Source organism: Thermothelomyces thermophilus, chromosome 1, assembly GCF_000226095.1.
Source record: "Thermothelomyces thermophilus ATCC 42464 chromosome 1, complete sequence".
Lineage (NCBI taxonomy): Eukaryota > Fungi > Ascomycota > Sordariomycetes > Sordariales > Chaetomiaceae > Thermothelomyces > Thermothelomyces thermophilus.
In genome coordinates this window covers 8,691,537-8,715,802 of record NC_016472.1, presented here as the reverse complement: position 1 = coordinate 8,715,802, position 24,266 = coordinate 8,691,537, and the positions used below count along the sequence as shown (strand labels likewise).

General features: G+C 58.8%; 5 protein-coding genes across 5 annotated transcripts; 1 reads left to right on the top strand and 4 right to left on the bottom strand.

Annotated features, from left to right (window-relative positions):
* Positions 1 to 1,287, bottom strand: MYCTH_2298873 (uncharacterized protein). Its single transcript, XM_003660430.1, has 3 exons — positions 1,011 to 1,287; positions 903 to 946; positions 1 to 793 (listed from the first exon to the last, which is right to left on the bottom strand). Exons 1-3 carry the CDS (start codon positions 1,116 to 1,118, stop codon positions 235 to 237), a joined length of 711 nt encoding a protein of 236 aa, XP_003660478.1. The 5' UTR covers positions 1,119 to 1,287; the 3' UTR covers positions 1 to 234.
* Positions 1,288 to 1,362: 75 nt separating this feature from the next.
* On the top strand, positions 1,363 to 4,466 carry MYCTH_2298870 (uncharacterized protein). Its single transcript, XM_003660429.1, has 2 exons — positions 1,363 to 1,792; positions 1,869 to 4,466. Exons 1-2 carry the CDS (start codon positions 1,504 to 1,506, stop codon positions 4,358 to 4,360), a joined length of 2,781 nt encoding a protein of 926 aa, XP_003660477.1. The 5' UTR covers positions 1,363 to 1,503; the 3' UTR covers positions 4,361 to 4,466.
* Positions 4,467 to 5,143: 677 nt separating this feature from the next.
* On the bottom strand, positions 5,144 to 9,017 carry MYCTH_2298867 (uncharacterized protein). Its single transcript, XM_003660428.1, has 4 exons — positions 7,807 to 9,017; positions 7,543 to 7,728; positions 6,919 to 7,437; positions 5,144 to 6,841 (listed from the first exon to the last, which is right to left on the bottom strand). The coding sequence occupies exons 1-4, from the start codon at positions 8,745 to 8,747 to the stop codon at positions 5,296 to 5,298; spliced, it is 3,192 nt and encodes a 1,063-aa protein (XP_003660476.1). The 5' UTR covers positions 8,748 to 9,017; the 3' UTR covers positions 5,144 to 5,295.
* A 4,390-nt stretch (positions 9,018 to 13,407) lies between these two features.
* Positions 13,408 to 15,879, bottom strand: MYCTH_2298863 (uncharacterized protein). The gene is made up of 3 exons (XM_003660427.1): positions 15,365 to 15,879; positions 13,851 to 15,310; positions 13,408 to 13,786 (listed from the first exon to the last, which is right to left on the bottom strand). Exons 1-3 carry the CDS (start codon positions 15,767 to 15,769, stop codon positions 13,525 to 13,527), a joined length of 2,127 nt encoding a protein of 708 aa, XP_003660475.1. The 5' UTR covers positions 15,770 to 15,879; the 3' UTR covers positions 13,408 to 13,524.
* Positions 15,880 to 21,128: 5,249 nt separating this feature from the next.
* Positions 21,129 to 23,792, bottom strand: MYCTH_2298860 (uncharacterized protein). Its single transcript, XM_003660426.1, has 6 exons — positions 23,271 to 23,792; positions 22,874 to 23,105; positions 22,582 to 22,815; positions 22,164 to 22,519; positions 21,804 to 21,966; positions 21,129 to 21,306 (listed from the first exon to the last, which is right to left on the bottom strand). The coding sequence occupies exons 1-4, from the start codon at positions 23,675 to 23,677 to the stop codon at positions 22,187 to 22,189; spliced, it is 1,206 nt and encodes a 401-aa protein (XP_003660474.1). The 5' UTR covers positions 23,678 to 23,792; the 3' UTR covers positions 21,129 to 21,306; positions 21,804 to 21,966; positions 22,164 to 22,186.
* Positions 23,793 to 24,266: the final 474 nt, after the last annotated feature.

Genomic DNA, 24,266 nt, shown 5'->3' with positions numbered 1-24,266 from the left:
GGAAGCCAGAAAGGAAGAATAATAGATGCCCTTCAGATATCACGGTTAGGCCAACTAAAAGCACACCCTATTTCTCCCCCAAGATGAACTCACAGAAGGAAAAAAAAGCATTGGATTTTCCATGCGCCGTTGCCCGCTAGATGCGACTCTTGGAGAGTCACGCTTTTGCAAAGGTCCTCGTCGGGACACAGAAGGAAAGGATCGAGGGTGAGAGAGAGAGACAGAGAGATTGGCTCAACCGATAGGCTTTAGCTTCTTCTTCTTCTTCTTCTCGGGCCCGTCCCCACTCCCGCCGCCGCCGGCGCCGGCGGTCTTGCTCTTTTGGAACTGCCGCCAGCTGTTGATGCGCTGGTCGCGCGTGGCCTCCCATTCCTCCTCGTGCTGGCGCTTGCGGCGGCGGGCCTCGGCCTCCTCCTCCTGGCGGCGCTGCTCGCGGCCCTCCTCCTGCATCTGGGCCTTGATCTGGCGGCGGCGGCGGTGCTCGTTCTCGATCAGCACGAACTTGGTCTTCTCGGCCCACTTGCGCTCGAACTCTTCCGTCTTGAGCTCCGGGCTGTCGACGGTCCACTTGTTCTCGCGCAGCACGAGCATGCGCGCGTCCGCGATGGCCTCGTCGAGCGTCCGCCGGTGCTTCTCGTCCATGAGCTCCGTCTGGGCCTTCTTGAGCCGGTCGAAGGCCTCGGGCGCGAGCGGGTTCCTCGTCTTGTCCGGATGGATGAGCAGCGACTTCTTGCGGTAGACGGCCTTGATGTCGGATTCGGGCACGCCGGGCTTGAGGCCGAGGACGGCGTAGCTGTGTGGCTTGGCGTTAGCACCCAGGGGCCGGATGGTTGTGATGGTTGTTTGATCGATCAAGTGAGGGCGGCGTGGGGGGATTGAAAGGGGGAGGGAACTCTTCTTACGCGTCGAGTCTGAAGGCTTTCAATATCCGGTCGATCTCGGCATCCTGTCGGAGCTGTCAGTCACGGCGCCTTGTCGACGACGGCGGTCCCTCATCATCGTCAGCCCACCTTCTCCCATTCCTTTGCCTCTGATTCCAGCACTTCTAGGGCGTCCCTGGTGTCGACGGGAGCATCGTCCTTCGCATCTTGCCTGTCTTGTGCGTCCTGCGTGGCCATCCTGGTGCGGTTGCTGTGCTCGTAGCCCCGGTGCGGTCGTTCTGTTGCTGTCGGGTGGTCAATAACTGGACCAGGAACGAAAGGTGCTTCTTGTTGGCGCCGCTCAACGCTGTCTTGTTGCTTCCTGGGAGAGAGAGGTTGCTGCCGCCGGCTGCGATAAGGGAGCGATACCGAAGCGATAAGAGGTTCGGCCCCACTAAAATTTAGAAGGCTGTTCCGAAAATTCACAACACACGCCGCCCTCGACGGCCCTGGGCTCCTCTGCTCCAGCGCGATAACGGTAGCTCTGTGTTTTGCCCCATCAACGAAAGTTTTGGGGGGCTTCGCAGTGTCTACAAGTCTCGGGTTCAATCACCGCCCCGCGTGCAGCGCAGACGCCTCCACCATGAAGAGACGGGCGGCCTCTCCGGCCATGTCGGAGAACGAAGTCGACATCGCCGGCTCGTTGTTCGCCAATGAAGCCGGCAGCGATAGCGACGTCGAAGTCCCCAAAAAGTCCGCTAACCTCGATTTCGGAGACTTGCTGAACAATGGCGACTCGGACGGTGGCGGCGACGGCGGCGACGACGACGATGACGAGGCCTTCATTGCTATGCAGCAGCGGAGCTCGAACCGGAAATCCTCTAACCTGCAGGGCAAGACGGTCAAGAAGGGCGGCGGATTCCAGGCCATGGGTGAGTTTGTTCCCGCCCTTCTGTTCTGCTCTTCCGCGGGGGGGGACATTGTAGAACTTATCCCGTGCCCACACAGGTCTCAATGCGAATCTCTTGCGGGCCATCACCCGGAAAGGCTTTTCCGTCCCGACCCCGATTCAACGCAAGACGATACCCCTCATCCTCGACAAGCGCGATGTGGTGGGCATGGCTCGCACTGGTTCCGGCAAGACGGCCGCGTTCGTGATCCCCATGATTGAGCATCTCAAGGCCCACAGCGCCAGGGTCGGCGCCAGAGCTCTCATCCTGTCGCCCTCTCGTGAATTGGCACTGCAAACACTCAAAGTCGTCAAGGAGTTGGGCAGGGGGACCGACCTCAAGACCGTCCTGCTGGTCGGTGGTGACAGCCTGGAGGAGCAGTTCGGCTTGATGGCTACTAATCCGGACATTATCATTGCTACGCCCGGTCGGTTCTTACATTTGAAGGTCGAAATGTCCCTCGACCTCTCATCTATTCGCTACGTCGTCTTCGACGAGGCAGACAGGCTGTTCGAGATGGGCTTCGCCACTCAGCTCACCGAGATCCTGCATGCTCTTCCGCCATCGAGGCAGACATTACTCTTCTCGGCAACCCTTCCGTCGTCCCTGGTCGAGTTCGCCAGGGCCGGTCTTCAAGAGCCCAGTCTTGTCAGGCTCGACGCCGAGACCAAAGTGTCTCCCGACCTTGAAAGCGCTTTCTTCTCGGTGAAGGGCGGTGAGAAGGAAGGCGCCCTTCTTCACATTCTCCACAATGTGATCAAGATGCCACTAGGCCCGCCGAAAGGTGCCGCGGAAGAGACCCAAGAACCACAATCGAAGAAACGGAAGCGCGGCTCGGACCGGCCCGGTCGGAATGAGAAGCCGACGGAGCATTCGACTATCATTTTCGCAGCTACCAAGCACCACGTAGAATACCTCTCGCAATTACTGCGGCACGCCGGGTTCTCGGTATCGTACGTCTATGGCTCCCTCGACCAGACGGCCCGAAAGATCCAAGTCGAGATTTTCCGGAGGGGCAAGTCAAACATCCTGGTAGTCACAGACGTTGCTGCTCGCGGTATCGATATCCCGGTCCTCGCCAACGTCATCAACTACGATTTCCCCCCTCAGCCGAAGATCTTCGTCCACCGTGTCGGCCGAACAGCGCGTGCCGGCCAACGCGGTTGGGCCTATGCTCTCGTGCGGGAGTCCGACCTCCCGTATCTCCTGGACCTCCAGCTCTTCCTCGGCAGAAGGTTGGTCGTCGGTCAGGAGGTCAAGGAACCATCTTACGCGCAGGACGTTGTGATTGGCACACTGATACGAGCCGAGCTCGAAGACAACGTTGAATGGGTGAAGAAGGTGCTCGGTGATGAGGACGACATCAGTGCTCTCAAGAAGGTCACGATCAAGGCCGAGAAGCTCTACATGAAGACGAGGAATTCAGCCTCGAGCCAGAGCGTCAAGCGGGCTCGTGAGATCATCGCCTCCAAGAGTTGGACCCAGCTGCACCCCCTCTTTGGAGAGTCAGCCGCAAGCGCCGAAGAAGCGCGGGATAGCCTGCTATCCAAGATCAGCAGTTTCAAACCGCAAGAAACTATTTTTGAGATCGGCCCTCAGGGCAAATCGGCAAAGAACAAGGCGGCCGAGGTGATGCGCAACTTCAGGGCCAGGGTTGGACCGCGGAGGACCGAGAAGAAGAACGACGAGGACACGGAAATGGCCGACGCCGGCGACAGCGACGATGGGTTGCCAGCCCAACAGAACGGGGGCGAACCCAAGGAACACGGGGAACCAGACGAAGACCGACCCGGCGCAGACGGGCCAGGCGCCCGGGAAGAGGACGATTCGGATTCCGAATCGGAACTCGAGGTGACAGTGACGAGCAGTGCCAAGGCGAAGAAGGGCCAGACCTCGTTCCAGGACCCAGAAGTCTTCATGTCGTACACGCCCCGGACCACCAGCCTCGCGGAGGAGCGGGCCTACGGGGTCAACTCGGGCGGCACCGCCCAGTTTGTCGAGGCGGCCCGCGACGCGGCGATGGACCTGGCCAACGACGAGGGAGCCAAGGCGTTTGGCCTGCCGACGCGCCCCAAGATGCGTTGGGACAAGCGGCACAGCAAGTACGTGGCGCGCGCCAACGACGAGGACGGGTCGCGCGGCGTCAAGATGATCCGCGGCGAGTCCGGCGTCAAGATCGCCGCCTCCTTCCAGAGCGGCCGGTTTGAGAAGTGGCGCCGCGCCAACAAGCTCGGCCGCCTGCCCGGGGTCGGCGAGACCGAGAAACCCACCCTGGTCCGCCAGTTCGGCAGCGGGCCGGGCGCCCCCGGCGGCCGACACTACAAGCACAAACAGGAGAAGGCGCCCAAGGAGGCCGACAAGTACCGCGACGACTACCACGTGCGCAAGAAGCGCGTGGCCGAGGCGCGCGAGAAGCGCATCGGCAAGTACAAGGACGGCGAGGGCAGCCGGCGGGAGCTCAAGAGCGCGACGGATATTCGCAAGGCCAGGTTGCTGAAGGAGAAGAGGAAGGAGAAGAACGCGAGGCCGTCCAAGAAGGCCAAGAAGTGATGATCTGTCCGGGCTTGCGGGTTCCTACTAAGATGGATAGTGGTGTTGGTCGGAAAAGAAAACTCTGGAAAGACGCAATAGAGAGAGGTATTTGCACGTTCTGCGACCACAATCACAATCGTTCCAAAGACCCTCAGATCTGACTCCCGGTAATGATGCACTCCAAGTAAACTGTGACCTGAGATGCGAAAAGAAGGCGATTCCCCAGATTATGTTGTTGTTCGAGAGCTTGGTCCTCCTCCTCTCCGGGACATCATCGCCAAAGGACAGACAAAGAGTTCAACCCGATTCAGCGAGCCAAGTAGAAATAAAGACATTACACGCATCCCTGAAAAGACTAGTACTTCAGTCCAAAAAGCCTCTCTGCCTGGGTCAGAGGAGCAGAATGCCTTTTGCTTTTCTCTCCAAGTTCGTTTCCCCACGACCTAGGCCAACCCTCCCGCGCCCTTCTTCTCCCATATCCGAGCCCGTTTGCTCTTCCCCCACTCGGCTTCACCAACCCACCAAGCTATCCAGTCATCCAGTCATATACCGAAAGAGAAGTAGAGATACCTTACTCCGACATCCAAACCTGCCAACACACACGCCTGCACGCCAACATACCGGTCATATCGCTCGCATTCATTCATAAAACGTCATGATCATGCTCTTCATGCCGAACCTCGCCCGAACCCCACCGTCCGCCCACCCATCCACCCATGACAGTTGCATTGCATAGCTGGTCTGCTCAGACCCCAACTTGAGCAAAGCTTGGACAAAATAATGATGCGGGGATGTGAACCCTAAAGAAAACAAACGGAGCCGAGAGGGGAAAACAAGGTAAAAAAAGTCGAGTAAAAAACGGAGAAAAAAAGAAAAGACCGCTAACTGCGGTAACGATAAGCCGGAGGGCTATAAGCAAAGGATGCGTTTATACGAGTGACGCGGCTGCTCCCTCAACTCCCCACTGCACCGAAGCTATCGTCAGGCAACCCCGGCTCCACATAGTTCACCCACTCCGAGACGCGGCTCGCGCCCCGGCCGAATCCGGCCAGTCCCGCCAGCACTGATGACCTCGGGACGTCGTACTTGCTATGCTCACGATGGGCGTGAGTGGGTGGGCGCCTTCTGACGTGCGGTGCACGCGGCGACCCGTTGGCGGCGGCGGCGGCGGCGGCAGCAGCAGCAGCAGCGTTCATGTCCGCAGCCACCACCTCGTGCACGCTGGGGTGGTGTGGCTGCTGCTGCGGCATCATGGGAGGCATACCTGGTCCCATTCCGGGGGGCGGAGGATGCGAGTGCAGGTGCGCGTGAGGATGTCCGTGGTGCAATGGCGGGCCGAACCAATCCGGAAGGGGGGGACCCATGCCAGCGCCGGGGCTGTAGACGTCTTCGTCCATGGTGTGGTGTCTTCGGAGGGGAGCTACCGGCGGCGGGGCCGCACCGTGGAGGGCCGGCGGCGGAGGGGCCGGTGCCATAGGCATGGTTGTTCCGATGTGGGTGGCGGCTCGGGATGGCGGTGCCGTGGCGCGAGACGGACTCAAGGGACCCAGAGCACCGGCCGGGCTGAGCGCCCCGGGACCGACCGGAGCAGCGGGGCTTTGTCTGGGTTCCTTCTTGAATCTGCCGGCTAAACGCCTCTCGAGCGAGGATGCCCGGCGCCTCTCAGGCGAGGGAGCGCGCCGTCTCTCTTCTGGAGCCGGCATCGGCCTTTCAGGCGACGGATACCGGGTGGGCAGTTGCCACACATCCGGCGACGTAGGCCGCGATTCCGACGGGAAAGTATGCCGCCTATCACGAGACCGGGGCCGCCGTTCCTGGGGGAGCGCCTGCCCCGGCCAGAGATCCGGAGAGCGAGGGCGCCGTCGCTCCGGCGGGTAGCTGTCCGTCATGTAGTCGTCGAATCTCTCCGGCGACTCATAGCGCATCGCTCGGCTCCGGTGTATCGCGGAGCCGTAGTCGAAATCGGGCGTCGATCGATCGAAAGCCGGGCGTGAAGGCGGCTCGAATGCGGAGCGGGGCGGCGGGGGCGCCGGCGGCACATGGGGCTGCGGGGGTAACGGGGCGACGACGGTTGCTGCTCGGCGGTGGTAGTCTTCATCCACAAAAGAGGCGGCGTAGTCTCGCGCCTCCACGCGCCGGCGGCGATCTCGACGGGGGGTGAGATCATCAAAGTTGTACTCGTCTCGCCGCCGGTCAAAGTCGCTGTGGTGGCCGGTCTCGTCAAAAGAGTGCATCCTCCGCGCGGAATGGTCCTCGCGAAACTCATGCAAACGGCGTATATGCGCGTCTTCCTCGTAACTCGACGGGCGCGGCCGAGCAGTAGCAGCAAGGGGAGCGGCAAAATCCGAGCGAAAATCCCGAGGTGAGGGCGGCCGAGAGGCGAAAGGGTTAGGCCGCGAATTCACCGTGTCCATGTCTTCGAAGTCGTCCTTGAGCCACGGGCAGTCACAAGTCTTCCACTTCCCGCCGCATCCTAGGCAAAGCTCTGCACCACAACGGCTGGATGAGGAAAGGTGCGTGTGAGCAAGCGGCAAGAGGACACAGAGCGAAGCGAAAGAGAGGGGCGAACGACTTACCAGATCGCGTGGTTGCGAGTGCCCTTGACCTCCACCACGGCTTTGCAGCGGTAGCAGCGTTGCCAAGCCTCCCTGGTCGGCTGTTCTGCGAACAAGGCGGAATCATTGGCTCCTGTGCAGTTGGGCTCGGGGTGCCACCGACCGTTGCAAGATCCGCAGATTTTGGTCCTGCAGCGGGTACACCTGCCCTGCCACCGGCCGCCCTCGCTACGCATATTCTCGGGCTTCATCATCTCACCGCACCTCCGCGAGGGACAAGGGAAGCCCCTTGCGCTGGTGTGCTCCTTGTACTTCTCGTTCCAGTCTTTCTTGAAGCCCGAGTCAAACAGCATATCAACGTACCGCGGGGGAATATTGTCGGAGGTGCAGCAGCGCGGTGGCATGTATTGCTGCGGGTCGGTGAGCGATCGCTTGAAGGCTTTGCGCAGACAGGAGTGGCACATGCGGTGGCAGCATTTTAGCTTGACCGTCTTGCTCCGAGGAACCGTGTCGTCCCTGCAAGACACGCATACAGTAGTACTAGAGCTGGAGTGTCAGATTGGGAAAAAGACGTCGCCGTCATCTGCTTGGCCGGGGCCCCCCGGGGCCGCCCCCCGGGGGAGGGGCGGGGTTCGTGGAACTGACCCTTCCGCTGGCTTTTCCGGTTGAGGAGTGCGAGGTGTGGATGCGGCGAAATCGCCAAAGAGGCTGGACCGCCTGGCTGAGGAGGCCAGGCTGTAGGAGGAGGCAGCATGGTGCCGCTTGAAGGACGAAGCAGGCCGCGAAGATATATAGACGTCGGATTCGTAGTGCCTTCTCGAAGGCCTGGCACTGTACAACGCATTAGCACACTTGAGGGCACGAATGAAGGGCATGGAATGGCTCCGTAGCCTTGTATGGAACACCTACCTCTTTGATCTCGACCGAGACCGGCGCGTCCCGTCAAGGCTAGGGGGTCCGGATACGGTAATGTCCCTGGGCCGGCGGTAGGAGTCACGCCTGCTGGAGGCAGGGCGGGATAGCGAGCGATGCCTGGCGACCGACGGGGCGTACCTCGACGTGCCGTCACCCTCGGTCTCTTCGTAGACCATCTCCGGGCGGCGGCTCAGTCGCTCCTGCAGGGAGTTGCGGGCGGCGGCGGCGGCCGAAGGAGCAGAGGGAATGGGAGGGGCCATCGGGGCCGGCGGGGGGGGTTTCCCAGAAGCGAGGATGACCTGTTCCGAGTCCGAGTTCGAGTCCGAGGTGGCGCCGGTGTCGTCTTCCGAGTCAGAGACGGAGGTCCTCGGGGAGCGGCGAGACTCGGGGGTCGACCGGTAGCGATGGGCGGATCGGGGACTCGACTCGCGGCGAGCTATGGTTTGGCGACTGGCGGGGCGCGAGGGACCCGAATGTGCGGGTGCGGCGTCGTCAGTGTCGTCGGCGTCGTCCTCCTCGACGACGCAGGTTGGGCGCCGATGGGCGGGCGCCGTGTCGGGGGGCGGCACAGCCGCGTTGGGCACCCGCGTGCTCTTCAGGCGTCGCCGCATTGAACGCTGCGGGGTCTTGGCCGGGGCGGTGGTGTCCGAAGAGGACGTGTCCGAGCTCGTGGAGGCCGGGATCTGAGGACGGGGTCGCCGTCGTTGCTTCCTGTGCGAGGTGGACGAAGCTTTGGCATCGTCGGCATCGTCAGACGACGACGACTCGACAAGGTCCTTGTCTATATCTCCCGGGCGTTTCCAGCGAGGCGACGCACGGGAGCGTGGCTCGTCGGTCCTTGGCCAATCATTTGCGGGCCGTGCCTTCGATTTGCCGGTGTGTTTCTTGCGTCGCGAGGTGCCGGGCCCGCCCTGCTGCTGGTCGACGTCGGCCATTCGTCCCGGTGTTCAGCCCCGCGGTTGCAGCCAGCGGCAGAAGCATTCGAGGTCCGAGTGCGTGCGACGGCTCCGGGAATGGTCCCCCTCTCTGCTGCGTGTGCGCGTTGGATGTGTGTCTGAGTGTGTGCGTGCGGATGTGCGGATGTGCGTGTGCGTCGGGCAGCCGCGCGGTGGGAGATGGGGGCTTGGGATGGCAGAAGTTAGGCGATCAAAGGTGTCGGCCAGCTGGTTGAGCGCGGTTGGCCGGGCAAGGGCGGGTCTATTGATGCCCCAATCGCGGATGGTCGACGTGCATTGCCAGCACAACACGCCTTCCCTCGAACGACGGGCCAACCTGACAGGGGCTGGGAACCTAATCCTGGACGAGAGCCTGATAATTAGCCCAACAAGGCCCCCAAATTACATGCCACAAAGAATCGGTGCCGGCTGCTTTGGGCTCTGCCGCGATGATAAGCGGCCTGACAGCGAAGGACGGGAGACGGAGGAGGTGAGGGCGAGACCGAAGGGATCTACTGGCGTAGATGCGGGGAGGGGGTAGATGGTTTCTCGGGAGGAGGTTCAGATGAGGGGTGGCGATGCGGTGATGCGGCGATGGGACGAGACGGGAATCGCTCCAGAGGTCGCTAACGGCGCCCTAAGCCTTCTTGAGCTCCACAACAACCCGAGCCCCGTGAGTCGTGAGCGAGCAAGCCAAGTCCGCTGGCTTCACAAAAACGATCCTCCTCTCTGCACACTTTGTCAGGCAGGGGAAGTTTTCGAAAGACACCAAACAGACGAGCCCGGCGTGCCCAGGTGACGATGAGTGCCTGTGTGCCTCGGTGCAACGGGGCTGCTCTCGGCCCTCCCGTGTACGCAGCTGACCGGGCGGCAGGTCCAATGGGGAATTTCGAAGGCGGGGGAGAGGCCGGTGTGATGCATCACGTGACACAGGGCACGGCGACCCGACGAACTTTGGATGCAATTGGGTCTGCGCCGATTCATCTCACTGTCGTTTCTTCGACCGTGGCATATCCGTATGTACGCTGCATGAATTTCCCCGACATTATTTTTGTACTACAGTACGTTGCACCATGGGGACCCCTTGGTCAGGGCCCATCCAGCAAACTTCCTCCCAGCAGGGAAGATGCATGTTTCGAGCTCAGGTTTTCCTCCGCGCGGAGATCGTCCGTCAGACACGGCAGCCGCAACGAAAGGAACAGGACCCACAGAGCCCCCCCCCCGGTTCCGCTTTCCCCGCTCCCTGGCAGCCGGGCAGCCGGCAGCGGGCCTTGCCGGCTCGGCCCCGCATTCTGGCGGACGGCATTTAGCGGAACAGCCCGCTCCTCACATCCCGCTCACATCCCTCCAGGGCCATGACAACACAGGCTGCTGTGTAGGTACGGAGCGTGTACGGAGTATCACAGGTACATTCATACGGACATACTCGTGCACTAATGATGAGAATGTCGCGAATATCGCCCGGGCGAGGAGAGATGGGAACGAGAAGGAGTCAAATAAATGCAAAGAAGGATGCGCCGACGCAGACGGAACCCCTTGACATGACGAGAAGGGAGGGCTCGCAAATCCTGCGATATCTCTGGTCCGGACCGGTAATGAAAACTACAAGCACAACGGCCGGCCCCACCTGTCCCGGTTCTGCGCTGCTGTCCCAGTCCGATGCGAGGCCCCGAAGACGGGCCTTGGTGTGCCCGGCTCCGGCCATTCTTTGACCGGTTCGGACGGGGAATGCCATGTACGACGCAGTACTCTGGTCGGCCACCTTCGGGTTTCCACGATACCTGCCAATTGGGATAACTATCGCCATCCTGTCGGGGATGACTTGCACCTATGGACGACTCCGCCGATAAACCGAACGCAGGGCGCTCCAAGGGTACCCACTCCGAGCAGGCCGACCATGGGCCGCCGATCGAGCCATGCTGTGCAACCGACGGCCGTGAAACCTGTACCTGATCCCGATTTCTTGGGCGTCAACAGGCACATACGCAACTTGAATTTAATCCAAGTCTCTTGCAAATATACGAGTATGCGGGCTTCCGAGTTGAAGACGCCTAGACGGCATCTTAGGACTTCACTTCACTGGCAATTACGAACCACCCACGGCTTGTCGGTTCAAGAAGATAAAAACAAAGTGAAATAACTACTACCGAGGATAGAAAGAAAACACACGATTTGGAGGGGCTACGGTGGCAGGAAACCGAGCCTTTCTGAAGATTTGGGATTTGAAATGATCAAAGGAGAGACGCGCGGTTTGCAAGCGATTCTCGGCATCCTGCACAACCCAGAACGGTCCGCGTGGGCTGCCGTTCGGGCCACGGCAAAGTCGACAAACACGGGGGGCCATTCCCCCCCCCCCCCTTCCACCCTGGGGGCTTTGTAAGCGATTGTCATCCACGACCATGTGGAGGACACGGCACACGCTAATAATGATTCGAGCGATTCGAAGCTCCTGCGAACCCACTTACCCGTTCTCCTCGGCGTCCGTGTCCGTCCTTTATTCCCGCGGGCCAGATTGCCATGGAGATAGCGTTTGTATGTACCTTATGTACCGCAGGGAATTGGAACCTGCAGGATATGCTTCGAGAATGCGTCGAGAAGCGCACCCCTGCCTATGGGCTTTTGTGACACTACCTACTCTGGACCCAAGGTTCGTACTGCGCACGGATGACATAACTACCGCAAGTACCTGTAGGATTTCGTATTGTGCATACACGGTCAGCCACCCCCGGTCGGGCGAGAGCTGCTTCGGGCTCATCCGCCGATTCCATCAGTCTGACTAAGGGTACGGATGAGCTGTTTTGTGGATAACTCAATCCGCTCAACAAAGTCTTGGGGTAATGCGTTTGGCTCAAAGAAACAACTATGCGCCTCGCCACCATTGCACGATTAGTGACTCGGGTAAGGAACCGGGAGTCAATAACTGCCAAGTTATAATAACTACTGCAGTATACGATGATGGACGGGATGGGAATGTGTGATGTGGCAGATGGCAGGTCTGGGCGCTTTTGGGCGTGTTGCTCCCCCCCCCCCCCAAAACCCGCCCCGCCCGCTTCTGCCGATGGAAAGAAACCAACGGCGAAGAGAGAATAGAAGCGTGCGGAATTGCGCGCTAGCACTAAGCCCCGCCGTTCAATCCGATCTTGACCAGGACGAAGCAGAAACGAGACAAAGGAAGAGAAAAGGATAAATGCGCTTATGCTCATTTGGGGAAGTCCACCGAGAGTGCACCCCCGTTGATTTTTGATGGAAACACTTCTCCGATCAAGTTCCTCCCCATCGAGGCCATCCGACTCTCACCAACCCTCCCCACCCACCCTGCTGGCCCCCCAACCACCGTTCCGCTTCCCGTACAAATAAGTGCGGCCGTGGCTATGCTCGGCGATCGTTCCGGCCCTTGCATATGGCGTCGGAGGACGGGCCCCGGTGAGATGGGAAACGAGGGGGGAGAAGGAGGAAAACTTGGGGTGAGAAAGTGGGTAAGAGAAGGCGCCACAAAGGGAAAACCTGGGGTACATACCTAGTACTTCCACATCTGCACCAAATCGGGTACCTACAGGTTAAAGTGGTGGTAGGCTTCCATAGTACACGACATGAAATGTGTTAAAAGGATCATCGCGATTTCCTTCGTAGTATCTTTCTTTCTTTCGAAAGGGGATATAAGGAATCTTGTTCGAGCAGCACGCCCCGCCATGCTGCACCGTTGTGGTGGGCCGAGATGGATCATACAGGCAGAGGAAGCGAACCACTTAAGCCATGACCAGATATAGGACCCAAATGCCGCCGACGGGCCTCATTGTTGTGGCTTGATCTCATGGACGCAAAGACCATCACCAGTTGTTCAGGAGATTCGATCACGACCTAAACGGTTCACCAGTACAACGGATGGAATTTGGGGAGATTGTTTTTTTTTTTTTTTTCAGGCAACGTAACTCATACGGCTCGATCACCATACCCTTGAATACATATTGAATGGTATAAGCCCGGGGATATATCCAGCATCTTAATGAGATAGTACCGCAATGAAAATCCAACTGAAACATCCGAAACGTAGCTAGCATGTCCTCACAAAGGCACTCCATCCCAACGCCAAACGGTGGTCGGTGTATCCCATGCCGATTTTGAACCCCCCCCCTCCAAGTTTTCGTACTTGACGTTAGGAACCAGCCCCGGAGGGCTAAGATGCAACAAAAAAAAAGAGGAACGCGTCCCCGTTCGGATTATGTCCCGAGCAGGGAGCGCATCAAGAAGAGAATGCGGGGAGCGGGGAATGGAAAGGTGGGAAGCGGCAGCTCGGGCCGGCTTCTCCGCACCCCAAAGGTCATCCGCAGCCTTGCTCAACAAGAGGCCAAATTGTGACTCGCTGCGGCAAACAGAGTGTGCAACCCCAGAACCAAGCCTGCAGATGCTCAGCAGTCTGCGTTTTGGCCGGACACACTTCCCACTTGAAACTGCCAGCCCACTTTTTCAGGAACAGGGACAGGGAGACAGGGGAAGCATCCGTGTGTGCTTTTCCGACGTGCCAGCTCTTTTGTCCACATCTTGAGCACGGAAACCGGCTCACAGGAAAACCAGGCGCGCAGTTTCGCAGCTGATGTCGTAGACCGCCGAAACCTCCGCTGTGCCCCAGCACTTGGTTGCGAGGGTGCCGGTCAGGGATGCCGGGGCTATCGCGTGATGTTTGACTGTTGGTAGCGTGCATCGTCGATGCCTTAGAACAAGTGTCCTGGCAGGAAGCTCTGGGCGGGACGTTAGGCGTTCGCACTGGATGTGCAATGGATCAACCGCTCAGGAAAGTCCGGCGCCGGACCTCAGCTTCTTTGATGATTTCAGCGGAAAGGCTGAGGCTGGGAGAAAGAACGGCGTAGCGTTCAATTTCCATGACCACGTCGTTGATGATTTGGTCGATTGCCTCGCGGTGGGGGACGAGGCTCCAGAGGATGGTAGACAGCGACGGTGACATTGTGGCACCCATGACGAGCAGGGTCTGCGACACGATGGAAAGCGCACCTTGCCAGAGGTAAGGCATGTGTCCGGCGTGACTGCGGTCAATTGGTTAGATTGGGAGGGGCGCCGACCAATAGGAGATGCGGGCAGGACACTTACTGCGCGGTAATGTGCTCCAATTGCCGGATGGAGGCTTCTAGGCACTTGGTACAGGCCTCCCGCACCGCGGGGTCCAATATGGCCTGTTCGTTGTCCAGGACCGCGAGGATGTACGGGCGGTAGATGATGGTCCGGCATGCGAAGAAGCGCAGCCTCAACACCGTCTGCACCGGATCCGGTAACATGGTGCGCGTAAATGGGAATTGCAGGGGCACCGGCAGGCTTTCGTACCACTGCGTCAGCTGGAAATCCAGCTCGGCAACCACCGGCTCGAGACTGGTCGTCGAGGCCATCGAGTCCTTGGAGTAAATGAGTTGGCTGACCCGGTTCAGCAATCGGCGGAGCGCGATTTCGGCCAAGAAGTACCATAGCTCGTCTCGCCCGACTGCCTCCTGTTCATCCCCCTCGAAACCGCAGGGCAAGCCCACATTCTCCTCAAACGCGACGACGCCAGAGTGGGGTAGATCCAACTCTGCGAGCAAGTCGCTCTCGAAGAGCAGGGCGTTCCAGTAGATTCGCTCGATAAGCTCTCGCTGGTCCGGAGGAACTCGGTTCGGCGTCATGAGCAGGAGCTGCAGTTTCGTACTTGTGGTGCAGAGCAAGTTCCAGGCCTCCAGTGGCCGCACCAGGTAGAAGAGGTAGGCGGCCGCGAGCAGGTGGCACTGGGCGGCCAGGACGCTGTTGGAAGTCATCATGCCCGGGAGCAATGACCAAGCGGCCGTGAAGTACTGAAGGCCCGGGGGGTCCTCGTGCGGGACGATCCTGGATATGCTGCCTCTCAAGCTCGCCTGCCCGAGCGCCAAGACGAGAAGTACAATGCAGCTTTCTGGACCCTCCCTGAAGCCGTTGGATAGAGCGATCCGGTAGTGGCTCCGCCAGGTGTATGGGTTGACGCAGGCGTACCACACATTGACTCGGTCAAAGTACGCCTCGATGTACGCATTCGTGTTGGACAAGTCGACGCAGGGCGTCTTCGCGAGCGAGTGCAGCGGTTCGCGGGCCATTTCAAGCTGGAGGAGAATTTGAGGGTCATACGGCCGCGAGACCAAGTCGCGGATCAGCGGCCATTGCAGAAGGTGGAGGGCGGCGTTGGTGTGCACCTTTGGCATAGTTGAGATGTTTGTCGAGTTTGCCGACCAGGTCCCCAGGCCGCCGCTGGGGATGACGGAGACAAAATTGCTGCTCGGGTCCCGCACCAGGAGGTTATCCCCGCTCAGGGCGGTTCCATTGCTCATGTTTGGCGAGTCGTGAGACAAGTTGATACCGTTTCCTTGGTTGGCAACCAGGTTCATCTGCAGAAGGCTCTCAATCCTGTTAAGGCGCTCCAGGATGAGCTTATCCCCCGCGTCGAGCTTGATGCCGGGCTCGCGATAAATGCACTCTGCACCAAGCTCTGTGCAGAGCTTGCATTTCGGTTTCGTACCGTCACATCGTGACTTTCTCGAGCGGCAGACTTCGCACTACCGACTAGTCAGTATCGGGGGAAACACGGTTCCGTTGCGATTCCAACGTACGGCAATGGTCGCTCTCCGCCTAGGATAATCGACGGCGGCATCTGTATTTCTCCTCTTGAGCGGATTAACGCCCTCTTCACTCGCAGACTTGGGAATGCCGTTCGTGATCGTCTCGGGCCTGTTATCCGACGACTGCGATAGGTTGCGGGCTTTCTGGGCCGAGCCGAGGATGCCTTCCCGGCTGAAGTTCGGAGTCCGTGTTGCCGCCTTGAGCGAGTTCGGAGACTTGATCGTGTTGGCGCCGTTGGCGCCGGCAGAGAGCTGCTGCGGAGAGGGTATCTCGACGGTGAAGTCCCAATTCGGCAGCGGCGGGTACTGCCTGACGACCGTGGCGCCGGCTGCGGCAGCAGTAGTCATGGTGGCCGTGACCGAGTGGGGCGAGTCGCCGTTGGAGGAGGGCGACATGCTGAGCTCTGCAGACCGCGACACCAGGCGGACGGGGGGCCTTTTAGCGTGTCCACAAGTTTGGAGACAGGGAAGTCGTCGACGATTCTTTTTTTTTTTTTTTTTTAGGTCTTTTGTTTCTTCGATTTGGACGACCGGTCAGCAACGTCGGCGGCTGCTCCAGCACCGAAGTGCGACGATTCAGACGCCGCAAGCACCGAAAACACTAGGACCCGCGGCTCGCAGTCGAAGTCGCATTATCGTGCCGCTACCGACAGGACCGAAGAGCCAGTGCCGGATGACTGGTTTGGCGCAGGCGATGGTGCGTGGTGCGTCAGGTTCGGGCGGAAAGGGCTTGGTAGGGGAATTGGGTGGGAAGCTGCGCCGGGATTTTGGGGACCGGAAGGTGACGGATTCATATGTCTCCCATCCCCCACAACGGGGTACAGCCTTTGCGAGACGAGCTGGGGACTCCAATCAGGGGGCGCGGCCGCTGTCCGTGAACCAATGTACCCTGAACCACAGCAGGCAAGGGCTGGCGCGTGTCTGGGGTAGGCACTTGTACTGTGCTAACGAAAACGGCGAGTCTCTGCGGGGGGAGGCGCCTGGACCTGTTAACTGAGAAGGAAGCCGGGAAAGCCTGCCATAGTCTAACGGAGGGCGGGCGGCGGGGAGCAGGGGTAGAATGCACTAGTGCCGACCGGGGTGAGGAGACGACTGCGGTTGCGCACGAAAGGCCCTTGCCGAGGGTTGCATGGACGCTTCGAAAGAAGATGCATTGTGGGGTGCTTCAAATGTCGCTTTTCTCCTGGGTTTTTGTCTCTCGCCCTGCTCCGAACGTGGAGATGCCTACACTACATAGTACTAGTACACTTCGGAGTAGGGGTGGGGCCAAAAAGAGACTGCAATGGTTCGCGCGCCAAACCGAAACAACTGTGGTCCTTCTCCACCAGACCAAATAGCTATCACGAAAGACCTGCCACGCCCTTGAAAATTCTGGGGAGCTGCACAACGCGATCAGGGGGCGGCCGTGTCATTGTTGGCAAATGGGCAACGAGCCACCGACTGCTGATACTACCGCCGTAGTGTACACAGTAGAGGTATGTACGAAGTGGTGTTTTTCACATTAGCTACCTCGGTTGCAGAGGGCGAAAATGGCACGCCCAGGCCAGGCCGGCATGAGAAATGGTGGGTCAGGAAGTTTGGGTGTGCGGAGAGAAGCAAATGAAGGAGAGCATGCCAACCAAAAAAACGCGGGGGTGGGGTTTCCGATTCGAACCGCTCGCAGCGATCACTGGGCCACTTTTTTTTGGGGTCGAGGTCCGCAGCTTCCCGCTGCCATCAGTCAACTCTCCTGTCTTCCCTTCGAAGTTACGTCGCCGAGTTTAAGGACATTATTTCCCATAATTCACCGTCTCATCGTCGGGTCCCAATTCTGGATTCGTTTCGTAACACAGAAGTGAGCCTTTCAGCTCGCGAAGGGATTGGTGAGTGGTGGAAGCGAGAACTGCAAAGAGAAGCCGGCCCTATCCATGTAGAGGTCCGAGCATTCCATCCAACCTCCTCTAGGTGACATCCTTGGTCCGCCGATCATGTCGCTCAGCAACGGGTGGTGTGTTGACGGGCGGGCTTGGGCGCTAAAAGACCTCGCGTACCCTATCCTCTGGGCGATAGGAAATACAAGTACTAGTATGGCATGATGATAGGTGTGAATGGCGTCGAGCGCCTGCCACGCCGCAGTCCTTCGAATGAATCACCCCTTGACTAACGAACACTGGTAGTTGCAGCGGACAACAACCACGACAGCGCTCGCGTCTCTTGTTTTGCTTGGAGTGCGGTAGCGGTAGTAAATCTCAACAGTTCTAAGCAACCTCTATAGAAGAATATGCCACCTCGGTGGCAGGAGAACGCCTTCTACCCGCTCGAGATGGAAACACCCATTGAAAAGGAGCTGCATTTTCTTCAATGCACGCAGGAGCAAGTCCGCAACATGGCTAGGTGAAGCCTCAGCAAACCTTTCATCCTTTTCTTTTAGCATAAATTCGGCAGCCGCTTGACGCTACCTGCATTAGCAATCTCTTGGCTGCTGAACCACGTCAGACCAAGGCTCGGGTTTCCCGCATCGTCCGGCAACATGGTCCCTTGGAAGACGGGTCGAAGGCTTCGAGAAGCGGCGGCCCACCCCCACACACACACCGCACTGGGCGCTTTTCGTCTGATTGTCCAAGACACTAGCTGCAGGATGGCAGGACAAGATCATCGCTCGAAGCAGCAAGCGCGGGGACAGGCTGCACCCTCCGGGTATGCCGTGTTGTGCACCGTACTACATAGTATGTATCTGCGCACGCGCGACATCCAATCCCTCTGCCTGGTATGGCTGGCTTCCACTGCATGTTGAGCCCTGACCTGATTTTCGGGTGACGGGGACTGAGACAGCCGGTAGTTATTTCGAGACGCTGCCGCCGCCCTTCCGTCATGCACAGGCACGCAGTTAAATTTGTATGTATCCATACTGAACATGCAAACGACAGCTTGAGGGTCATGTGAATACGGGTGCTCTCCGTCTCTGCACACAGAATCGACTGCTTCCGCCGCAAATGAGGACTCCTTCCTTTCTTGTTGGGGCACAAGACCTCGTGAGCACCACGATCCACCCTAAGATCGCCACCGCAAGCGAGTCTGTGGTACCTGGCCTGTCGAGCAAGCCGTGTCCTATTTCGGGTAACCGAGCGGACCCTGACACCGCCGCAGTATGTGGTAGGAACAGAGCCGTCTCAGATGCATTCCTTACCTAGGTAGTTAGGTCGGTGTGTCCTACCGCCGGCTATACCATCTATATCGTCACGGAGACCGCCAACAAGAACGATGTCCGAGACAACAAACTCCCAAGGAAGTAAGCCTTGCGTGGGCACTCCGTAGTTGGTGTGCATTAGTGGAGCGCATCGGTCCTGAACTGTACGCTCAGCGCAACTGAAGTGCTAATAATGGTCCCTACGCAAAATAGTGTTAGCGGTCCCAGGCGGCCCCACTGATTCCGAATCCCGGGTCAGCCACAGCGGTAACTCCAAGTGGTGGGCTTTGCAGAAAACGTAAACCTACTCGGCAATCCGTCGTACACAATGTATGTACGGATTACAGTACGTACTTACCTACATACACCATAGACACAGCATCTCAGAGGACTGCCGCGTCCTTTTCTTGGACCGAGTTTCCGGCGTGGAGGATGACGGAGTGGCGGTGCATCCTTGGTTCTTGCCGCGTTGAAGCAGCTTTGCGTTAGGAGCCCTCCAATTCGTAGACGGGGTGAACACCGAAGGAGCCTTCGGACCGAATAGTTGCAATTAAAGTAGTTCTCTCTCAACAACCCCCATATGGACGATGGCAGCCAGACGCGAACGCCAAGCAAAACAAGAAGATCACGCCGCTCAGCAGGAACTAGTGTAGGCATATAGGCATCGCGACTATGTGCGTATGCATGTACTCAATGTACGTGGATACATACATCGAAAGAAGCTCTTTCGGCCTGACAGACGAGAGAAACACTGCGAGCTCCCGTCGGCAACCCGACTTCCTGGGATTCGGTGCTAGACCGTGGCGTGTGCCGCACGGTCACGGGACTCCCGGAGCCGACAGCGGAATATATTAATCAATAGCCCGCGGCCACTCATCGCTGTGTCTCGACCATCTGGACCCCAGCTCGGGAGGGGCGTTGTGGCGATCCGGGAATCATCTACAGCGCAGCACCGCAGGCCTAGGCCCAATTGCTAAAGGCTAAGTTATTACCCCGTGACTGTTAGCGACTACGTACCTAGGTATATACGGATAATAGTTGCAGCGAAATTTCATCACTGCGACTCCGCGACGCCTGCCTTTGAACAGCGACCCGCCGCAGAACTTCCCCCCTTCCGTCCCCCGTCCAGCCGGCCGAGTCTTCCGCCGTCTGCCCTTCGCCGGGTGCCGAGGTCTGGGTCCGGCCGAAGCGCCGTGCTCTCCGCTGTCTTGGACCCTCCGGAGGCCCCCGCGGTGTTGCGAACCGGGGCGGATAAAGCGGCGGACGACCGACCGGGCGTTTGGGGGCGCCGTAGCCATCTGCCGTAAATGCCAGTGGCTCACCCCTTCTCTCTTTTTTTCCCTCCTCCTGATACCATTCCCATTCGCACACCGGTGATACCCGCGATTGTGATTGTGAGGCGAGGCACAGTATGGGTACGCGTTAGTCTCTGCAGAAGGACTTTGACGGTTACTGACAGCTGACATTTCTTCCGAGGCAGAAAAAGAAAACGGCTATTGGTAAGGAGCAGCTAGCTTTGGACGAATATATTACCTTCAATGGTTCCCGCCGCCGATACTCTTCCCACGCACACCACCGCATAAAGAACCATTGGGACACACTACCACTTCATTGTTGCCTTGTTCCTTCCGTCGAGTAGGACCCATCCTCATCAGCCTATAGTACGCGCGCGGCCTGGTACCGGGTCCACCAGATGACCCCGTCATCTCCGGCATCCGTTCGTTGCAGGACAGAGTTAACTTATCTGTATGCGCGGATTAGTGTAGTGTACGGTAGGTATCTGGACGCGACGGTGCCTTGGTTGCGATCCGATGACCAAGCGTTCCCATGATGCCACCTTCCATTCTCCTCCCCCCACCCTCCCCAGGCGGCCTTTGGCTGCGGACGAGATCTGAGCTGTCTGACGTCTTGCGCATCAAACCGTCCGAATTGGGGTTGGCCGCTGCGCTACTGTGTACTCCGTACACTAGAATGTTCCGACATGAGGCTAGCGTCGTTCCCGAGCCTAGTCGGCTTTTCCTCTTTTCTCTCAAGGCTGGTTGCTTGGCACCGCGCAACGATCACCCACCGAGAGCGAGACCGAACTCGGTGGATCTCGGACCACCTTCTCCTCGCTCTTTCTTTCTCTGCTTGTTTTTTTCCGTTTTTTCCATCTTCTTACCCCGAAAGGACTGCGGCCCGGAATATCAGGTGCAGTATTGGTCCTGATCTCCTCAGTTAGTGCCCTCTGAAATCCCCCGCGCCAGTAACGTAGTCTACGAAGTACTTCGTGCAAAGTATGTATCTATCTCTCCGGGTTTCGGGGGTTGCCAACGTGAACACCGTCGCGCCGGGTGGTCAGTCAGCACCGGGTCGTATATTGGCTGCTGATCCGCGTCCGAGCTCAAACCTTCTCTTGGGCGAAGGGGAGAAGAGGAGGGGGGTGGGGGGGATGTTACTTACCCTTCTAACACCCCCGCCAGCGCAGAGCCTTCCTCCCTGGTCCAGCCTTTTTATACAGTAGTGTAATCCGTAATCCGTACACTAAGCATTATTAGCGTGGTGGGTCTAATCTGAGCTCGCGCGCGGGTTCGGTCCGAGACACTTGATCCGAGATGCAGTACCAAGATGTAACTATGCGTTTATCTGAATTCTACACTACGCACATAGTTATTACAAGGATTACAAGCATACTACATACAATACACGCTCCGTGTAGGTGGCAGCAGCATTAAGTGCTCGCGGTTATGGAAGGGGTCAACTGGTATTAGGGAGCTCTCGAGACCGTCTGTGAACAACATTAGCTTCCAATGGAACGGATCTCTCGTGGTCCGGACCTGGCAGGTAATGAAGGGGGCTGCCCGGCACCTTCATGCGGCGAGTTTCTCACGCCCTCAAGACAAACTCTCACCCGTAACTTGGGCGACGAGACAGGGCCTGCACAGAGTATCGACAATGCCCGTCCCAAACAAGCAGTCACTGCGCTACTCCGTGCGCAGCATCTAGTGCATATCCAGACCCGGATCAGCCTCATGTATGGAGCCCGGGTCCGTGACCTGGATCTGATCTGCCCTTGCATTCCGCGTAGCGCCCTTACGGAGCTCTCCCGCCGGCCACCAGCCGCCGAATCGCCGGAGCATGCTGCGCCCAATCACGGTTCTGCAACACAAGGGGTGCGGTGCATGCATTACAATGCGATGTGGTGTGATGCGATGGGATGCGATGGGATGGGATGAGGAGATGAAAAGGGGGGGTTCAGATCTACGTAGATCCGGGGAGGCTCACCGGGACGCTCGGCAGCAGAGAAGGGATCAACCCGGTTTCACATCCTGCAACCTCCCTGGGCTTCTTCATCCACCCCTCTTCGGAATCTCCATAAAGGGTATGATGTGCGCGGGGGAGTGACGACCTAGAGCATGCATGGTCACTGGCGATGGCGCTCGTGCCGCTGCGATTCTGGTAAGCTCTTGTCCTATCTCCTAGCCGCGTTCTCTCGCGATTCTGTTCCTCTGGCCACCCGCCCGCGCTAAGATGATAAGACGGATATTAATTTCGCCAGTCGGCTTCCTTCTCTAGATAATCTAGATCACATGGTGAATGAAAAAGTAAGTCACGAAACCAACCCAAAGAGACAGCGCGTCATACCTGCGCCTCTCCGACCCCGAATCCTACTGCTTAAACGTGGCAAAGTTGGGCATCCCCTCGACATCTCCTTCGGCAGTGGCCTTGCCTATCTTGCCAGTAGAAGGGTCGCGCTCAAAGACGACGACGCGGCCGTCGGACTGCAGCGCAGAAGCAACGCGGGTGCCGTCGCTGTTGAAGGAGAAGTGACGCGGGTTGATGCCGCCCGCAGGGGCCGACTGCACGTGGGTGAGGGCGCCCGTCTCCTTGTCGATGGAGAAGGTGATGAGCGGGTCCGAGGGCACCTTGGTGCCGTTGGCAACCGTGTACTCTAGCGAGCTCTCAAAGCGAGACGAGAGGGTAAGGAAGTTGCTCCCGGGCTGTGAAGCGGTCAGTTCACCAATCAGTATCTTAGGAGGCAACGAGGCTTCTGTAGACGTACGGCGATCCAAAGCTCGGCCGCAGCCGTGTCCTCCGGGAGCGGCTTGTCGTCACCGTGGGTTGTGGAGTTGTGGATCCGGGTGAAGGTGAGGCTATCGTCGTCATTGTACGCGACGGAGAAGCCCTGGAGCAGGTTCGAGAGCTCGCCGACGAGGTAGAAGAAGGTCTTGTCGCCAGACTTGAAGAAGGCGCCGTGCCTAGGACCAGTGCCACGGTCAAAGTCGGTGTAGCTCGGCTGCCGGAACTGTCAGTACCCGGTAATCTCTGCACGGGTCGGGAAGGGCCACACATACCTTCTCGACGTACTCCAGCGTCTCTTTGTCCACCTTCAGGACGCGAATCTGATCGGCGCCCAGGTCGGGGAAGACGAGGAACTCGCCCGTGGGATCCAGGATGGCCTCATGAGGCCGGGCTGAGTTCTGCGGGTCGGGAAGGCCGTCGGTCGGGGCCGGGTACACGAGGGACTTGATCAGCTTAATCGCAGCGGGATCGGCAATGTTGAATGTATCGATACCGCCTCCGGCACTACGGACAACAGTCTGTTAGCCTCGATCCCCCTCCCCCCCAAAAAAAAATTGCATATGGTCTCTCGCTGTTCAAATCTTGCGGGACAGACGCCAGACCGCAGCACTTGCGCCCGGCCTGACCCTGGACTCGGTACGGTGCCCTCGGGAAAGGGGAAATACTCACTAATCAGCCACTGCCAATCCAAGGCCGTCCTTGCCGTAGATGACGGTGCTCACTGGGCCTCCAACGGTCTCATGTTGGCTCAGGTTGGTGAAGCTATGATCGTCATTGATCTTGAGCGAGTGCAGGGTGCCGTGGTCGCCGCCCCAGGCTTCGTCGACGCAGTAGAGAACGTCACCAGCCTGGGTCAACCAAGAAGGATAGGGGCCGCAAGTGTCGGACTCGGCAACGACTTCCAGCTTGGACCCGTCCAGCTTGAGGGTGAGGAGCTTGCCCTGCGCGCCCTCACCCGCGGGGTAAGTGGTGACCCAGAGGAGATCTGAAGCGCTGCCGCCGCCACAGACCGGGGCGGCGGTCGCCAGCCGGAAGCCGGCGGAGAGGGCGAAAGCGACGCCGTAGGAAGTCCGCATGGCGATTCGATGCGGGTGGTAGTGTCGGTTTTAAGAATGTGCTAAGCTCGGCGCTAGTCGGTGCCCGTGTGTCTCAGTCGAGTGACGTATGCCGGTGTAAGCTTGTGTTTTCCCTTTCTTGAATCTTTTTGTTACTTTGGGGTCGGCGCTGAATCAATCTCCAATGTCGGCAGGGTGAAGTGGGTTTTGGGGAATGCGGTGTCCCTACGGCGGCGGGTGTGGCTTCTACAAATAAGCGCGTGCCCCTGCCGATCATGACACAATGAAGTGGCCTTGTTGGGCGCAGGCAAAGGGCACACAACGGGGCGCTTGAACGGGCCGTCATTGTTCTAGAGCGGCACGGGCACAATTGATCCTTGTCTCGGCATTGCTGCCACCAACGGGGCTCGGAGGGTCTGGCGTGACTCCATTGTGGCCAACGGTTGATGGGAAATCGACAAAGAAACCCCCGGGCAACTGGTCAGCAATTAGGGAACGGGAGGTAGTGTGCATTGTTCCGCGTGTATGAGATCGGGGCGCGGAGGCAGGCACCGCAGGCGCCCAGTCCGTCCATCGCAGGAGCAGGTGGGGGCCGCCGAAGCCCTCGGCA

Coding starts and splice junctions, on each gene's coding strand:
- MYCTH_2298863 (XM_003660427.1), bottom strand. CDS start 15,769: ATGTCGCCCTCCTCCAACGGCGACTCGCCCCACTCGGTCACGGCCACC. Junction 15,311..15,364: donor GGCGGAGAGCGACCATTGCC/GTACGTTGGAAT, acceptor ACTAGTCGGTAG/TGCGAAGTCTGCCGCTCGAG. Junction 13,787..13,850: donor TTGGAGCACATTACCGCGCA/GTAAGTGTCCTG, acceptor AATTGACCGCAG/TCACGCCGGACACATGCCTT.
- MYCTH_2298867 (XM_003660428.1), bottom strand. CDS start 8,747: ATGGCCGACGTCGACCAGCAGCAGGGCGGGCCCGGCACCTCGCGACGC. Junction 7,438..7,542: donor CCGGAAAAGCCAGCGGAAGG/GTCAGTTCCACG, acceptor CTCCAGCTCTAG/TACTACTGTATGCGTGTCTT. Junction 6,842..6,918: donor ACTCGCAACCACGCGATCTG/GTAAGTCGTTCG, acceptor TTCCTCATCCAG/CCGTTGTGGTGCAGAGCTTT.
- MYCTH_2298870 (XM_003660429.1), top strand. CDS start 1,504: ATGAAGAGACGGGCGGCCTCTCCGGCCATGTCGGAGAACGAAGTCGAC. Junction 1,793..1,868: donor CGGCGGATTCCAGGCCATGG/GTGAGTTTGTTC, acceptor GTGCCCACACAG/GTCTCAATGCGAATCTCTTG.
- MYCTH_2298860 (XM_003660426.1), bottom strand. CDS start 23,677: ATGCGGACTTCCTACGGCGTCGCTTTCGCCCTCTCCGCCGGCTTCCGG. Junction 23,106..23,270: donor GGATTGGCAGTGGCTGATTA/GTGAGTATTTCC, acceptor TGTTGTCCGTAG/TGCCGGAGGCGGTATCGATA. Junction 22,520..22,581: donor CGGCCGAGCTTTGGATCGCC/GTACGTCTACAG, acceptor ACCGCTTCACAG/CCCGGGAGCAACTTCCTTAC.
- MYCTH_2298873 (XM_003660430.1), bottom strand. CDS start 1,118: ATGGCCACGCAGGACGCACAAGACAGGCAAGATGCGAAGGACGATGCT. Junction 947..1,010: donor AGGCAAAGGAATGGGAGAAG/GTGGGCTGACGA, acceptor CAGCTCCGACAG/GATGCCGAGATCGACCGGAT. Junction 794..902: donor AAAGCCTTCAGACTCGACGC/GTAAGAAGAGTT, acceptor CAAGCCACACAG/CTACGCCGTCCTCGGCCTCA.